The sequence below is a fragment of the Mauremys mutica genome, chromosome 4, assembly GCF_020497125.1.
Source record: "Mauremys mutica isolate MM-2020 ecotype Southern chromosome 4, ASM2049712v1, whole genome shotgun sequence".
NCBI lineage: Eukaryota > Metazoa > Chordata > Testudines > Geoemydidae > Mauremys > Mauremys mutica.
In genome coordinates, this window is record NC_059075.1 from 66,437,881 (window position 1) to 66,454,748 (window position 16,868).

The window sequence follows — 16,868 nt, forward strand, 5'->3', positions numbered from 1 at the left end:
GCCATCTAGAATCCACTGGTAGAGTTGAGTGTTTAACTGATTTCCTACATTTGAAAGGAAGTGCTTTTTGGAACTATTATTTTGGAACTATTATTAAGCTAGAAAGCTACAGTGTGATGCTATATCTAAAGAGATGCACCACCATCACTACTTTGAACTTCAGCTAAGAGCAAACCTAAACACAGTCCCCCTCCACCCCCACTCCCCCCCAAAAAAGTTTCCCTGCATGGAGTTGGGAACAGGGCCACTATGAGAGGCACAGAACTTGTGGATCTTCCAGATGGGAAGTGGAGAGTATGGTGTTACATATTAAACTCCACCCTCAAATTCACAAAATGCCAGGCAACTGCTGTTCCTGATTAGGGTGACCAGACAGCTAATGTGAAAAATCAGGGCAGGGGGTGGGGGGATAAATAGGAGCCTATATAAGAAAAAGACCCAACAATTGGGACTGTCCCTATAAAATCGGGACATCTGGTACCCTATTCCTGATTGACTTTAAAAAGCCATTTGACTCCCTGAAACATCCAAAGTTACAGATATAGCTAATATCCCCAGTTGTTTTTTTTCACATTACCTTGATTTACCAGTTATCAGCCTGATGAGGGCTACTGTTACAAGTAAGTAGTGCATGCAGAAACAGCTTTGACCACATAAGCAGATGAAGCGCTCTTACCTGGGCCCATTGCTGTCTGTTCTCCTGGTTGAAGTATTGCCTTGTTCAGTTTTTGCACCCCTGTCCATATGTTCACTGGCATTCCTCTCCACAATTTCTCCTTCATCCAATGCCCTGTGCAAACGGTAGTTCACCATTTTCAGAACAATGAAGAGAGCTGCTATCACTGGACAGTAGACTGCTACTATCACCATTGAAGAAGGAAGGGCCTTTCAAAAGGAAAATTAAAAAAAATGAAGTGGATTCAAGAGATGTTAAAGACTAGATCACCAAACAAGTATAAAATTGTTTGAGTGTAGTAACAGAATTTTATTTGTGCCATGTACACTTTCATCATTCCCCAAAACTGATATAAAAAAGACACACATAGGATATCAGCATGTAAGACTTGTTTCAACTAGTTTTTTCAAACCTGAAAAGGGGACTTGGGTGGGAATCAATTACAGGGTGCCAAGAGTAGACATGGAGTGGGGACTCCATATCCCAGAGGCGGGCAAACTACGGCAGACCGTCGTGCCCAGCCCTTGAGCTCCTGGCCAGGGAGGCTAGCCCCAGGCCCCTCCCCTGCTGTCCGCTTTCCCCTGCAGCCTCAGCTTGCCGCGCCGTCAGCGCTCTGGGTGGCAGGGCTGCGAGCTCCTGCCGGGCAACATGGCAGCACGGTTGGCTCTGGCTGGCGCAGCTGCCGGCCCTGGTGCTCTGAGTGGCATGGTAATGGGGTGGGAAGGTTAGATAAGGGGTAGGGTGTCCCAGGGGGCAGTCAGGGGACAGGGAACGGAGGTTCGGGAGGGAATGAGGGGGTTGGATAGGCACGGGAGTCCCGGGCGGGCCTGTCAGGGGGGTGAGGTCCCAGGGGGGGCGGTTAAGGGTGGGGAGTCCCAGGAGGGGGGAGGGGTCAGGGGACAAGGAGCAGGGGGGTTGGATAGGTTGGGGGTTCTGAGGAGGGCAGTCGGGGGGCAGGAAGTGGGAGGGGGCAGATAGGAGGCAGGGCCAGGCTGTTTGGGGAGGCACAGCCTTCCCTACCTGGCCCTCCATACAGTTTTGGAACCCCGATGTGGCCCTCAGGCCAAAAAGTTTGCCCACCCTTGCCATATCCACTGTCCAGATGACTGGGCAGCAAGGTCTCATGATCAATTTGCTTTAGAGTCAATGAAAAGCAGTGACCCCAAGTGAAGTATGGAAAGAGTTTTGGGAGTGGGGTGAGGGAGGAGGAAAAAGATCCTGTTTAGATAAGTTGACAAATCAAGTCAGAACACAATAGCTACTCCCACATGCTAGACACCAGTATCATGGCAGCCTAACACGTTTTCCTGCCTATGCAGAAAGATTGTTTATATCATACAGACTTGACACCTAAGCCTTACTAGAAATTAACCTGCAAGACTTCATGGTTCAAGGAACATTTGTGCTGGAACAGCTATACATGCCCAGAAGGAAGTGGAAACACAACAAAGGTGACCTGGAAAGGATTTTTCACACCACCACCACCACCACCACCCACACTTTATTTTGATGTGTAAAAGAGCCTGACTTTTTTTCCCCCAACTTATTCCAACTTAAGGATGAAAAGTGAGAGCTGATCTTGCCAGGTTTTGCTGAAAGACCAATAGAAGGTCTCAGGGAACTCTGACTCTAACTGAAGGAGCAAAGATGTTCCTCTAGATTTAACCCCATCTCTCAAGGCCGTGTCTAACATAAGAGGCTGGTAGAAGTCCTGGCACAACCTGATAACCTGTTTTTAAAGCATGCTCAAAAGAGACGAGAGAGAGGAAAAGAATACCTCTGCAGTGGAGATCCATCACAGCTTCTGCAACACTGCCAACCCTCACCTCTCTGGAGAGTTACTTTTGCTTGTTATTCTGTAACTTGTATTGCCCCACCCCCAAGTTTTTGATTTCTAACTTGTCTTGTCGCTCTGGCTGAAGCTCTTTAAATCTTTTACTGCTGCTGAAGTTCTACTGGGTCTGTTAGAGGGGCTGGAATCAGCAGAGGAGTTAGAAACTTCCTACCAGTAAGTAATTAGTCAAGGGAATAGATACAAGCTTTTCCTATTTACATACATGTTGGTAGTGATGATGCCGCAAGAACTTTAAATAGTAACTGCAAGCATCAACAGGTCCCAATTAGAGCAAGACAGGAGTTAGAGGTGTGGTTGATAATCTTGCTTTGAATGTTTGCAAACAAAACAAACAGGTCAAAAAGAAAAATTTACCGTGAAATTGATTCACTAACTCAAAATATTTTAAACTTGTCTAGAGCAGAGTAACTTAGGTAGAAGTCCAAAGTTGGGGGGTGGGGGTTGTTTTTGTTTGGGGATGGGACAAGGGAGGCAAGAGAAAGAACTAACTTAAATTTTAATGTCTTGGCCTAAAACTAAGTGTTTTCAATAAATTTATCCAGAAAATACTTTAACTAAGCTGCTATCATAATCACTAACACGTCACTATCATATCTATTGATTAGTTAACCCATGCCATGGAATTCAGTGCTTTTGTTCAGTTAGAAAAAAGACTGCTTGTAAAAATAGATTTGCAAAGCCAATACACTTGACTTTTGAGCTAGATTCTTGAAGCCCTGGGGGAAAAATAAATTGTGCCTGTGCCAGCCTTAAATATACTTCTGGTAAAGCAGGCCTGTAAAGATCAGCCAGACAAATCTTAGAAGCAGGATCCACAGGGAAATACATTTCATTTTCTACTTTGAATTAGAGGACAAGTTATTGGTTCATATTAGCAGCCATTAGGAAAGGGATAGATAATAAGACAGAAAATATTGTAATGCCATTATAAAAATCTATGGTACACACACACACACACACCTTGAAAACTGGGTGCAGTTCTGATTGCCCCATCACAAAAAGATAAATCAGAATTGGAAAAGGTGCGCAGAAAGGCAATGAAAATAATTAGGAGAGACTAAAAAGACTGGGACCGATCAGCTTAGAAAAGAGCTAACTATAGGGGGAGGGGGTAAAATACGATAGGTCTATAAAATCATGAATGGTCTAGATTAAGTGAATAAGCAAGTATTACGTATCCCCTACACATAAAACAAGAACTAAGGGTCACCCGTGAAATTAATAGGCAGGTTTTAAAAAAACCAAAAGGAAGTACTTTTTCCACACAACACAGTCAGCCTGTGAAATTTGTTGCCATTGCCATGTTGCAAAGGCCAAAAGTATAACTGGGTTAAAAAAAAATAGATCAGTTTATGTACCTATTTGCCATTAGCCAAGACGATCAGGGGTGCAACCCCATGCTCCAGCTATTCGTAAACACCAAACTGCCAGAAGGTGGGACTGGATGGATCACTCGAAATTGTCTTGTTCCGTTCATTCCCTCTGAAGCATCTGGCACTGGCCAATGTCAGAGACAGGATGCTAGACTAGACGGGCCATTTTTCTGCCCCCATATGGCCATTCGTATGGCAACTAACTTAAGGTTTCTTAGTAACAGAGACCACTGGATTAAACACATTTAGCGAAGGAAGAAAGTTATAGATCTGAAATGAGGTGAAAACAAGAAGTTTGTGTATCATGACCAAATGTGATAACTACGATGGTCTATTTCAGTCTGACAGAAGCCAATCATCACAGATATCCTTTATCTCGTAACTATTACATTGCATAGCAATTCTCAAAGTTTGAACGGCAGTGCTCATAAAAATGCATTATACTAGTTAAAGCCATGCTTGAGGGAGACAGGCATTACATGAGCCTTCCTGCACAGATCTCTCACTCACAATTTTGCAACTTCATCTTGACCTACAAGCACATGTACTATCCCCGGAACGGACAGCCGACTGCGACGCGACAGCGTTGTGACCGACATGGAAAAGAAGATCTTCATGGTGGATGTCACGGTACCATTTGAAAATGGGTCACTGGCCTTCCACGAGGCCCGAGCTCAGAAGGTGCTGAAATACACCCCACTGGCCGACACCCTGAGAGCCTACGGCTACAAGGTCCAGATCCACGCCCTAGTCGTGGGAGCCCTCGGTGTGTGGGACCCCCACAACGAGCTGGTGCTGAGAGCATGCGGAGTTCGTCAACATTACAGCTCATGGTGTCCGACACCACCAGGTGATCCAGAGGCATATACACAGAGCACATCATGGGACACCACCAGTACCAGGTTGAGTAATCGAGACCGCCGGTCTGGGAAATAACCCACTTCCTTCCTTCCCTGACGAACCAAGGGACACACCTCACCCATGTACTTATGTGCTACACCAATACTGACTTGGACTCTAAATACATTCCACGGGTAGCGTACCCAAGCCCACTTATCCACTGGCATTTTAAAAACTCCCGCACCCCAATCTGGGACTATGTTGGTTATGTGCTATGTATGTATCTCGTGAACCTTGTAACCGATACTTGTAATCCCTCATATCCCAAGCCTGACCCCACATGTACAGTACCTTCCCTCTTAACTTGTGTAAATTTGATTTTAAACATTAACTTTAATAAAAATTTTAATTCTAATCCTAGGCCTTTCCTGAGAAGACTACCAGTTGGGTTTAATTCATTATGGTCCTATAACGAGAACAAATTTTGATGAAGTCTAATAATGACTTCACAACTAAGTGCTAGTTTACACTGTCAACGCTAAAGCGCTGCTGCGGCAGTGCTTTAACGTGCCTTGCGTGGTCGCGGCGCAGCTCTAGCACTGAAACTTACTGCGCTTGGGGGAATGAGGTTGTTCACACCCAAGCGAGAAACTTGAAGCTCTGTAAATTGCCAGTGTAGACAAGCCCTCTCTCTCACCTGTGACTGAAACAAAGGTGCTACTTTAGAGTGGTTAGATTAGTTTTATTAGCTTTTGTCACTCTGCCTCTTTTGTATAAATATCTCGTTTTAAACCTCAGAGAAATCCTGTTCATTAGTTTGTTATACATCTCTCTTATTCTACAATATTTTTGTAGCTCTAGTATGTGGTACAGGTAAAAATCATAAGCCTGTACTAGAAACTGACTTGCCTCTTAAAGGGACTAATTGTTGGTAGGCTATACGCCAAAAGATCAAGTAGACAAAATGCAAGAACTGCTTGTTCATTAGATGTAGGGTGGAGAAGAGCTTTTTAAATTTACGAATTAATTCAACTCAGCAAAAATTTGTTTTATATTTTAATACTGGCTAGACACAATATGCAAATTTGGGGTGCTCAACTCTCCATAAAGTTTTTTGCCTCCCTTTTGGAACGGCCAATACTGGGGCTTCAGGCAATCCAAACTGAAAAAATATTTGTTTAAGAACTTCTGACTTTGAAGCATTTGGGTGTCCTAGGAGATTTAAGAGGAAGTTTATGACATTTCCTCTGCAGTAATATGCTGAGTGCTACAGTTTGAGTTAAAGTTTGACCAAATTGGAGTCAATACTGAATGTTTTTAGAAAGCCTGTAGAGCAAGACACTGCAATAATATTAATTGCAAGAAGCAAGGTCCCACATTCTGTATGCTGCATCTAGTTGTCAGTTTTATTTAAAGCTTAAAGAATAGATAATGTTTTCACCCCTCTTAGCCAGAAGGCCGAGAATGAAGCACTAAAAAAAGCTGGGCCTGAGCCCAAGATAATTCCAGGTTTTTGACTTGCATTTCTCAAAATCTGAGAAGACATCCTCTAAGTATAAGAATGGCCAAACTGGGTCAGACCAAAGTTCCATCTAGCCCAGTATCCTGTCTTCTGACAGTGGCCAATGCCAGGCGCCTCAGAGGGAATGAGCAGAACAGATAATCTTCAAGTGATCCTTCCCCTGTCGCCCATTCCCAGCTTCTGGCAAACAGAGGATAAGGACATCATCCCTGCCACCCTGGCTAATAGCCATTGATGGACCTATCCTCCATGAATTTATCTAGTTCTTTTTTGTATAATGCATTTATGACCTCAACTATTAAGTTACAATAAAGAGTAGGAATAATGGGATTTTCTGAAAAACTAAATCTAGTTGGGAACAACAACAAAACACGAAGTACCACTTAGAGAAAGTAAGCACAAAGTCACAGGGAAAACATCTCATTGAAATGCACTCCAGTGCCTAGGCTTCCTGGCTGTAATCATGGAACCATATCTATTTTCTAAAAAGGTCTTACCATATCACACTTCTACACTGAATTACATTTAAGTGACCTATGTATGACTAGCTATTATATCGATTCTAGATATCTAAAGAGATCTTGCCATTATAGACATGGACATATTCCGTAAACATGTCCCATGCTTAGAATAATGGCTCCAATGAAGTAAGTGGCAAGACTCCCATTTACTTCAGGGAAGCCAGGATTTCACCCTATTTCATTTCTGAGTGATTTTTTGTTTTGTATGGGGGAGTGGTGAGTTTAAAATAATGTGGGCAGTGATTTGAATACTACACTTACTGAAATAACAGTTAGCATTTATATAAGAGTTATTTCAAGAGACTTAGGTTCTACTCCTGGCTCTGGCATATCCTGCTAGATGATGCTGTGACAAATCACTTCCCCTTCCTGTGCCTCAGAGCTTGTATATATTTAAAATCCTGCAGTGGCACAGCTCCACTGTCTCCACCTGTCAGGGAGTCTGAAGAACTCCTGTCTCTGGTGCCCCAAGGGAGAGGGTGAAGGAGGTGGGCTGCTAGGGAGCCCAGCCCAGCCCTCTTTGCCCCCTACCAGCCTCCCTCCTCCAGTAGGTGGAGGTTCCTGCCTCATGTGGTGTCTCCAGAAGGGAGCATGGGTCAATTGGCCTATATACTTGGATTGAAGCGCAGGAATCTAACAGAGTTGAAATTAACATGGTTTTGTTTTCTTCTGTATGTGTATTGATAATTGAGTGTATATCTCTGGGACCAGAATATATCAACAGCTGCTGCTAAAGCAACCGAAACACTCCCACAGACTTTTAGTACAACAAACTACATCTTTAGACAATGGAGGTATATTTGAATTTACTAGTTTGAAGGACAAGGTGCATCAGCTCAAATAAAGTATTTCTTGCCTAAAAACTGAGTTACAATTGAATGTAACTTGATTATAAAAACTTAAGTCACCTTTACCCTCAGAGAGCTTGCTACAAGCAAAGCACTGAAGAACTTTGTGGCCTTCCTACCACAGGATATTTTAGAAATAAGTCCCAAACGTTGCTACCCTAATGCAGCAAAAACAAGTGGGAATTTGTTCCTAGAATTTCCTACTGTGGGAAAACACATGACGTTTTACAAAGCTAAATGTAATAAGATCTCCCAGCATTTGACATCTTTGTTTTTAAAGTAACAGGCTGTTTGTCAGCAAAAACTACTTTGAAGCTAGTTTAGAAATCCTCTCCTACACACAGTTATAAGCCACACTCCAAACAAACAAAAACAAAACAAAAAACCTGGCTTCCTCCAGGGACGTTTAACAAATGTTGCTTAACTGTGCAATTCCTGCAAAGATACAGTTCCAAAATACCAACAGTAAATGATGTTAAAAAAATAAAAAATAAAGGAGACATTCACGAATAAGATGACCATAGTCATTCTGTCTGTTTAGTTTATGTCTAGACAACACTTAAAAACGGCAAAGGGTGGAAAAGGGAAAACAGCCAAATATGATTCAATCTGCTTTAACTTGTGACTAATCTTCCTACTTATTCTTGGAGCATTTGGCATGTTGTTGTTGCATCTTTTGCTTGTCCGGGGCAATGGAGAATTTTTTTCTAATTACCTCAAGAAGAAACAGCTTGTTTTTTGCCTGCTTTTTCCTTCTGTATCAAAGCACAGATAGGCAGAAATAGTGCTTAAAGTTTCACTCAGGGCAAAGACTCCTAAAGCACCAACTCCTGCTGCAAAAGCTGCACAAGATTCAAGTTACTCCAATTTCATCAGTTATCAGAAAAGGACAGAGAAGATTCTTTCCAAAGGAGTTTCCTGAATGGACATCTTGCTGTTTGTTACACTGTTTATGGCAAGCCCTAGGGGTGGTACTAATTAAATAAGCTATTTTGTCAAGCATGACTGGATATAGGAAATTACCATAAAAATGAAGGACAGAACAAACTCCAACAAGCTGCACCTCAACAGAAGACTCCGAAAGGATCTTCCTGCCTTTACATGAAAACAGATTCCCAATATAGCATCCATTTAGTTGTAAACTGGATTAGACTGTTCATCTATTACACACACTGTAGATTTTTGGTTTTTTGTTTTGTTTTGTTTTTTTTAAAAGAGAGGCAGCTGTTAATTAACAGCCTCTTGTTTCCTTGTCAGGAATGTATTATTTTTCAATAACGTGCAAAGCCATTTTCATTTTCCAAAGAACACCGAAATACAAAAGGGCAGGTAATCTCAAAGGGCTGTAGTCTTCAAATTTTACATGATTCCTCCACCTCAGTAATTTCTTAATATATTCTAATTACTGATATTGAGTCTACCCTCCTCCTCCACCAAGCTGTAGTGTTTGCTAATGAATCTAGCAGCCTGACCTATGACCTCTAGTTCTCCTGCCCTTACAAACTCACACAGGGTTTTACCCTGGGGACTCATTCACTAATCCGCATACATTTTTCACAAGTCAGCTTCTGCTTTAAGTTGTCAAAGCACCTTGATTTCCCACACTTGCAGATTAGATCTGATTGTGCCAGAGATCAATCATGTCACACCTAAGTGATCACACTGTACAACTGCTGAGAAATCCATGAGCTGAAATATTAATTTGTTTCACAGATGACATGCAAGTCAGAATTTGATGCTAAAAGATAAAGTGGTGAGTAATGTACAACGGGAAGCTACACACTGACTGCCTGCCTGCCTGCCCTCCTTCCCACAATCCAAACATAACATAAAGAAAGGGGTTTTTTTGAATGGAAGGCAAGGGGGAACCCACAAAGGATCATCAAAAATTAAGAGGAGCTTTTGGGTTTGCAAGTCAGTCTTTTAAAAAAAACTAAAATCAAAACAAGATGCTAAATAGAAAGGTACCTTTAATAGCAGATTATATTTCTACAGCACCTATTCCGCCCCCCCGAGGATCCCAAAGTACCTTACAAGCTGCAAGGCATAAGAATGCCTTCCCTTACTATTACAACACAGTCAAAACAGGAGAGCAGACAGCACACAGTGCACACAATATATGAATGGACCTTTAGACTATGATCTTTGAAGCTTATCCTCTAATTTTAAGAGATGAGCCACAGAATCTTTGCAATTAGACCACACAAAACTATGGTCAAGGTCTCATCCAAAGGTTCCTGGGGACATAGACTGCAAGCAAATGTTTATGTGAAAATAAAATAATAATACCACCACCACCTAGGTCTTATACAGCACTTTTAATCAAAGTACTTTAACAAGGAAATAAGCCATGTTATTCCCATTTTCCAGATGGGGAACACTATGACACAGGGAGGTGAAGTGACTTGCCCAAGGTCTCCCACAGCAGGCCAGAAGCCAAGCCAGGAACAGAAGCCAGGCTTCCTTAGTCCCAGTCTGCTGCTCTATAACTGTGGGAATTTACAATACATGAAACTTCTATTCTAGGCCATTATAACAGCAACCATCAGTTTAAACCAATTCAGATGTGCATTACAAGCCTAAGGACTCTGTCTCATCTTTGACGTTTCTATGGTAGCTATAGGAAACTCAGGCCCTTATTGCCCAGGCTGGCACAGGAGAGCACCTCGCTGGCTCTGGGTACCACAGAAAAAGCAGGAAGTTTAAAGTAAATCCAAGTGGTCCCTCTCTCGTCTTTCTTCCTCTCCCCCGGGGCTTTTAACCATAAATGAAATTAAGCAGGAAGGGCCCCGCAGGAGCTGGCAGGGCCGGGGCCGTACACCCCCAGGCACCCCGCTGGGGTATTCACAAGGCTTCGGCTCGGATTCAGCCCAGGGGGAGCGGGAGCAGGCCCCGGCCCCCGGGGTGGGGTGGGAGCCCTGATAGAGGGGAGCGCCCCACGCACACGCAGCCACGGCCCCGCACGCGAGCACGGGGGGGAGCCGCACTCACCATGTAAAGAGTGAAGGGGAAGCCCAGCAGGAAGAGCCACAGATACAGGTGCAGCGCGTTGACCCCGGCGCCCTGGTGCGGGTCCTGGTACCAACCACCGCTTAGCGCCGCCCACACGCCCTGGCGCAGGATCTGCAGCGCCTGGGAGCCCATAGCGGCCCCGCTCCGCCGCGCCGGCCCCGCTCTATCCGCCCTGCGAGCCCGGCCAGAGCCGCGTCCCGCCCGCACCCCGCGACAGCCCGCACGTCCGCGGCCGCCAACGCCGCCTCCTCCCCACCAACGCCGCCGCCATCTTAGGTCCGGGCCCCCGGCCGCCCCCGGACCGGCAGCCCTTGCGGCTGCAGCCGCCCGTCCCTCTCGCCGCTGCCAGGGAGTGACAACGAGCAGCGCTGCCTCAGAGAGCGGCGTCCCCGGAAAACCCGCCCCGCCTGGAGCGCCCCCGTGCGGCCTGGAGGGAGGGCAGCACTTCTGAGCCAGGGCGGCCCGGAGACCTTGCAGCAGAGCCGGGGCTCGCCTGGCAGTACCCACGTGCGTCTCCCCGTGCCTGAGCCACTTGGGAGTAGCTGCCGGCGGGGCGTGACAAGAGGGTGTCGTGGGCCCCTTGGTCACCGTGATAAGGTGGGCAGAGGCCCGGGGTGGAGGAGTCTGGTTAGTGGCAGTTTTCCCCAGGAATTGAAATTAGGTGGGGGTGTTTGAATCTACAGGAGGGGTGGCACTGGCAGCTGATGAAGGGTCAGATCATGAGGGCAAAGGTGCGCTTTATGGCACCCTAGTAAAAACTGAAAAATATATCAGGGGCATTTTATTAGGTTTAACTCATGTTTTAAAATCATCACACAAAGCCAACCCTCCTATGAAGCACTAGAGCTACATCTTTCTTGGGCCTTGTCTACACTACAAGACTATTTCGAATGAACTTAGTTCGAATTTGTGGATTCGACCTTATGAAGTCGAATTTGTGTATCCATACTAAATACACTAATTCGAATTTCTGAGTCCACATTCACGGGGCCAGCGTCGACTTTGGAAGCGGTGCACTGTGGGAAGCTATCCCACAGTTCCCGCAGTCCCCGCTGCCAGTGGAATGCTGGGTAGAGCCCCCAATGCCTGCTGGGGGGAAAAAATGTGTCGAGGGTGGTTTTGGGTAACTGTCATCCAGGGCCGGCTTTAGGCCTATTCCACCAATTCCCCCGAATCGGGCCCCGCGCCTAAGAGGGCCCCGCGCCCAGTGAGAAGCCCTTCCCTGGCTAGAGGCACCTTTTTTAATTTTTACTCATCCGATGGCACTTCGGGTCTTCAGCGGCACTTCGGTGGGTCCTTCAGTGCTGCTGAAGACCTGGATCGAGTGAAGGACCCACCACTGAAGTGCCGCCCAAGACTCGGAGCACCGCCCGGTGAGTACAAGCCCCACGTATTTTTTATTATATTTTATTTTTTTTAAACACGTGTGGGTGGTTTTTTTTTAAAGTCATCCCTACCGGGGCCCCGTCAAAACTGTTCGAATTGGGCCCCGCACTTCCTAAAGCCGGCCCTGCTGTCATCATTGAACCGTCAATCACGCCCTCTCTCCTTGAAAGCGCCTGCGGGCAATCTGTTTGTGCACTTTTCTGGTCAGTGACAGCGCGGACGCCACAGCACTGCAAGCACGGAGCCCGCTGCGATCATCGCCGTTTTCTCCTCCTCGCACTTTATCGTCCACCTCTTCCACAGTCAGCTGCTGAGAAATTGGGCTACTTTTCAATGGTGCTGCAAGCACTGGGGGACCATAGGGGACGTTATACAAACATCAACGTCGGGTGGCCGGGCAAGGTTCATGATGCGTGTGTTTTCAGGAACTGTGGGCTGCTCAGACGCCTGCAGGAAGGTAGTTTCTTCCCGGACCACGAAATAACTGTTGTGGATGTGCAGATGCCTATAGTCATCCTCGGGGACCCAGCCTGCCCGCTAATGCACTTGCTCATGAAGCCCTATACAGGCGCCTGGGACAGCGACAAGGAACTCTTCAAATACCAGCGAGCAGCGAGCAGCGTGACCTGTGACTGTTCAGTTTCTTTACAGAGAAGCTGAACCTGCCCCTGTTTCTTTACCCAGTTACTGTTGACTCTCCTCTTCGGTTACATACCCGTTCACCCCGTTACCCCCACTTCCAGCACACGTGTAAAAATAAAATACATGTCCCATTATTACTTAACAAAGGTTTCTTTATTCATGACTTTTCGTGAAAGGGTTGAAACTGGGACGCAGGCTGTGCTGGGTAGGGTGTGCGGTGATGTAAAGACCGCCTCTAAACTCAAGGAATGACAGGCTCCTGCTCCTAGAGCGGTCCGCAGTGCCGGAATGCTTCTTTCAACGGAGCCTGCCATCCCTCTTTATAGAATTCTGTGTGCGGGCGGATATGTGACCTTGTGGTGGAGGAGGACGGATACAGATTCCTCAGCTGCGTGACTCAGCGGTCCAGGACAAGGACCGCTGTATAAGATCTGTAACCGCCCTCCCCCGATGCAAAGTCACATCTCCCCCGCCCACACAGATCCTGGAAACCACCTCCAAAAACCGACCAGGTTGCCTACTGACTGCACCGTGTGTGTGACCCGCTGCTGATCCTGCCCCCGTGTCTGTACCCTGGGAAAGGTGACTGTCCTATGCAATTAACCACCCCCTTCCCCACGCCCCCCATTCGAACACAGTCTTCTTTGAAAAAACATAACGGAAACAGTAATTAACAGCAAAGCATTTTTATTACTTAAGTAGACAGTTAGGGGATGGGACTGGGATTGGGACTACTGTGAGTCTGGAAGTGAAGGACTTCGGCAAATATAGGGTATGAGAGCTTTTGGGTACTTGAGCACTGTGCTGTGGTGCATTGACAGTATTCACGTCCCCGGCCGCCCCTCCTCCTGATTATTTTCGGTGAGGGGGGGATGGGACTTTGTGGCGGGGGAGTGCGGTTGCAGATACACTGCAGGGTGTCTCTGTCCTCCTGCGGTCCTGCAGAACATCCACAAGGCGCCTGAGCATGTCCGTTTGCTCCCTCACTAGTCCAAGCATTGTTTCAGTCGCCTGCTTGTCTTCCTCACGCCACCTCTCCTCCCGTTCGCTGTGTGAGCGCTGGCACAGAGAGACGGTCTCCCTCCACTGGCTCTGCTGGTCCGCCTCTGCTAGGTAGCAGCCCATACGTTCCTCGAACATCTTGTCCCTTGTCTTTTTCTTTCGCCGCCTAATCTTTGCCAGCCTCTGCGAGGGGGATGCTGTGGCAGGTCTGGAGACAGTGGAAGCTGTGAGATGGGAAACAGGCAGACAATCATTTCAAGCCCGTTTTCCCAGAATTGCCCTGGCATACGCCATAGCGTGGCAACCATGGACACTGTTTTGCCTTTTGTGTATGTCACCGTATGTGTACTAGATGCCGCTGACAGAGGCGGGCCAGCAGCGCTACACAGCAGCATGCTTTTGCTTTTGCATGACAGCAGAGATGGTTACCAGCCATATTGTACCATCAACCATACCATAAATTGGTAATAAGGTAGTAATAAGATGGGCATGGTTACCTGTCCTTTTGCACTGCCCCATTTGGTGCTGTCATAAGTGCCCCTGGCCGAGCAGCCAGGGGCGCAAAAGCAAAAATTGGGAATGACTCCCTGAGTCAATCCCTCCTTTTTGGTATCTAAAAATAGAATCAGTCCTGCCTAGATTATGGGCAAGTGTACTAGAGAACCACTGTATCATAGAACCAGAGAGCACAGCTGCTCTGTGTCCGATCCTGCATAAATTTGGAGCTGTATGCTATTCACAGGGGGTGCTCCTGCAACAACACCACCTGTTCATTCCGTTCTTACCCCAGCCTTCCTGGGCTACCATACCATTGTCCCCCCACTTGTGTGATGAAGTAATAAAGAATGCAGGAATAAGACACAGTGACTTGTTTGTGAGAAATGAGTGGAAGGAAGCCTCCAGCTGCAATGATAGTCCAGGCAGGACATTAAGGAGTGTGGATGAAGGAGCCCATCATCCCTATGCTAGTCCAGGGGCAATTGAATCTTTTATTTACAATGAAGGGTGGGGGCTGATGGAGCTCAGCCCCCTGTTGCAATGATGAGGACAGTTACCAGCCATATTGTACCATCAGCCATCAAAAATTAGGGACAGGCGCCCTTGATTGACCTTACTGATACTAGTCGGCATGGTTACCAGCCCTTTTGCACTGCCCCATGTGCCAATAGGCTGATGATGAGGATGGATTTCCATCTTATTGTACCATCAGCCATCCATAGCGTGGGGGGAGCAAGGATGTTGGTGTTGAGTGCTGCACCATCGCGTCTATCTGCAGCATTCAGTAAAGATAGGGTGACATGTAAAAGAGTCAACAGAGGATTGTTTTCACTTCTGGTGGTGGGTGGGGTGTGTGCGCAAATTGCCGAACTATGCCCTGACCCACCGCAGACACTGTGTTTGACCCTAGAAGCATTTGGAGCTCATCCAAGAATGCAAATACTTTTCGGAGACAGCAGGAACTGTGGGATACCTTGCGTCCTCATTCCCCCCTCCCTCCATGAGCGTCCATTATATTCTTTGGCTTTCCGTTACGCTCGTCACGCAGCTGCGTGCTGATTCTGTGCTATGCCGTCTGTCCGTAGATTTCTTAAAAATACTTTGGACCAGGCGTAAAATTACAGTAATTACCCTAATTAGATGCAGGAGTCTCCGAGCGAGATCACCCTGAGGAGGGTCACTGAAGGAGATAGAGAGCGCATGCTGCGTGAAAGCTAGCACGAACCAGGGCCCGATGCAGCCGTGCTCGGGGAGGCAGTGCTCCCTGAGTTCCTCATGAAAGCCTCGCGCGGAAAACTGTGCTACCACGGAGCACCCAATAAGGCAGCTCTCCCCAGGAACCTCCTGCTGATGCTTTTCGATTAACGCAAGGAGAGCTTCGTGGAGATCTCCAAGGATGATTTCTGTTCTATCCCCATATCTAGAGAGACCTCCTTTTCACACAGTTAAGATTCCTGTTATATTAAGAATAAAAGTTAACATGGTTAAAGCACTTACCGACTGCTCCTTCCCCTGATTCACGGTCCGGGTTAATGGCCGGGGAGGGTTGTTGGGGGATCTCCGTGACGGTGATGAATAGATCCTGGCTGTCGGGGAAACCAGCGTTGTAAGCGCTCTCACCTGCCTCGTCCTCCACAAACCCTTCCTCATCTTCCCCATCCGCGAACATCACCGAGGAACTGGCCGTCGACACTGTCCCATCGTCAGAGTCCACGGTCACTGGTGGGGCAGTGGTGGCAGGCTCCGTAGCATCCGTTTGCCGCTTTGATTTTTTGGTAGCCTTGTCTGGGGTCCTTGATTTTCACGCGGCGCTGCGTTGTATCCCGCCTGTATCCTCTGTCTCTCATGGCTTTGGAGACCTTCTCGTAGGTCTTCGCATTCCCTGTTTTGGAGCGCAGCTCCGAAAGCACAGACTCCTCGCCCCACACACCGATCAGATCGAAGAGTTCCCAGTCAGTCTATGCTGGGTCCCTCTTTCTATTCACAGATAACATGAACTCCTCTGCTGGAGAGCTCTGCATCGTTGCAGGTGCTGCGGAGCTCGCCCCGATGTCCAGCCAGGACGTCAGATTCAAAGTGCCCAGACAGGAAAATGAATTCAAATTTTCCCGGGTCATTTCCTGTGTGGCTGGTCAGAGAATCCAAGCTCGGACTGCTGTCCAGAGCGTCAACAGAGTGGTGCACTGTGGGATAGCTCCCGGAGCTACTAAGTTCAATTTGCATCCACACCTAGCCTAATTCGAGCTAGCCATGTCGAATTTAGCGTTACTCCATCTGCCGGGGTGGAGTACCAAATTCGAACTAAAGAGCCCTCTAGTTCGAATTAAATGGCTTCCTGGTGTGGACGGTTGAGCGGTTAGTTCGAATTAACGCTGCTAAATTTGAATTAAAGTCCTAGTGTAGACCAGGCCTTGGTTTCTTGTACTTTTGCACAACTCTATTAACGAACTTATCAAATGCAGGGCATTCAGCGTTGGGGGCTTCTCATGTGTCCAGTACTTCCAGTCCTTCATGATATGCTCATGATCAGGGAAAAAGTCTCTCAGAACACAAAATTATACATAATAAGGAAAAAGAACGCTGAACTGTAGCTATTGGGACTGGGAGTAACAAGAGATAAATTCCTACTTCTTTCATCATAGGAAACATAATACAAAGTTTGGGCTGAACCACTAGTGATGATAAAGAAAAAG

At 46.8% G+C, this 16,868-nt stretch overlaps 1 protein-coding gene across 1 annotated transcript in view; it reads right to left on the reverse strand.

Annotated features, from left to right (window-relative positions):
- Window positions 1-10,849, reverse strand: part of PCNX1 (pecanex 1) — a 131,283-nt gene extending 120,434 nt beyond the window's left edge. The window contains exons 1-2 of the mRNA XM_045014974.1: window positions 10,627-10,849; window positions 677-885 (exon numbers count right to left, since the gene is read on the reverse strand). Of these exons, the coding sequence (XP_044870909.1) occupies window positions 677-885; window positions 10,627-10,779 (362 nt within the window). The 5' untranslated portion in view covers window positions 10,780-10,849. The remainder of the gene's footprint in view (window positions 1-676; window positions 886-10,626) is intronic.
- Between the last annotated feature and the right edge of the window lie 6,019 nt (window positions 10,850-16,868).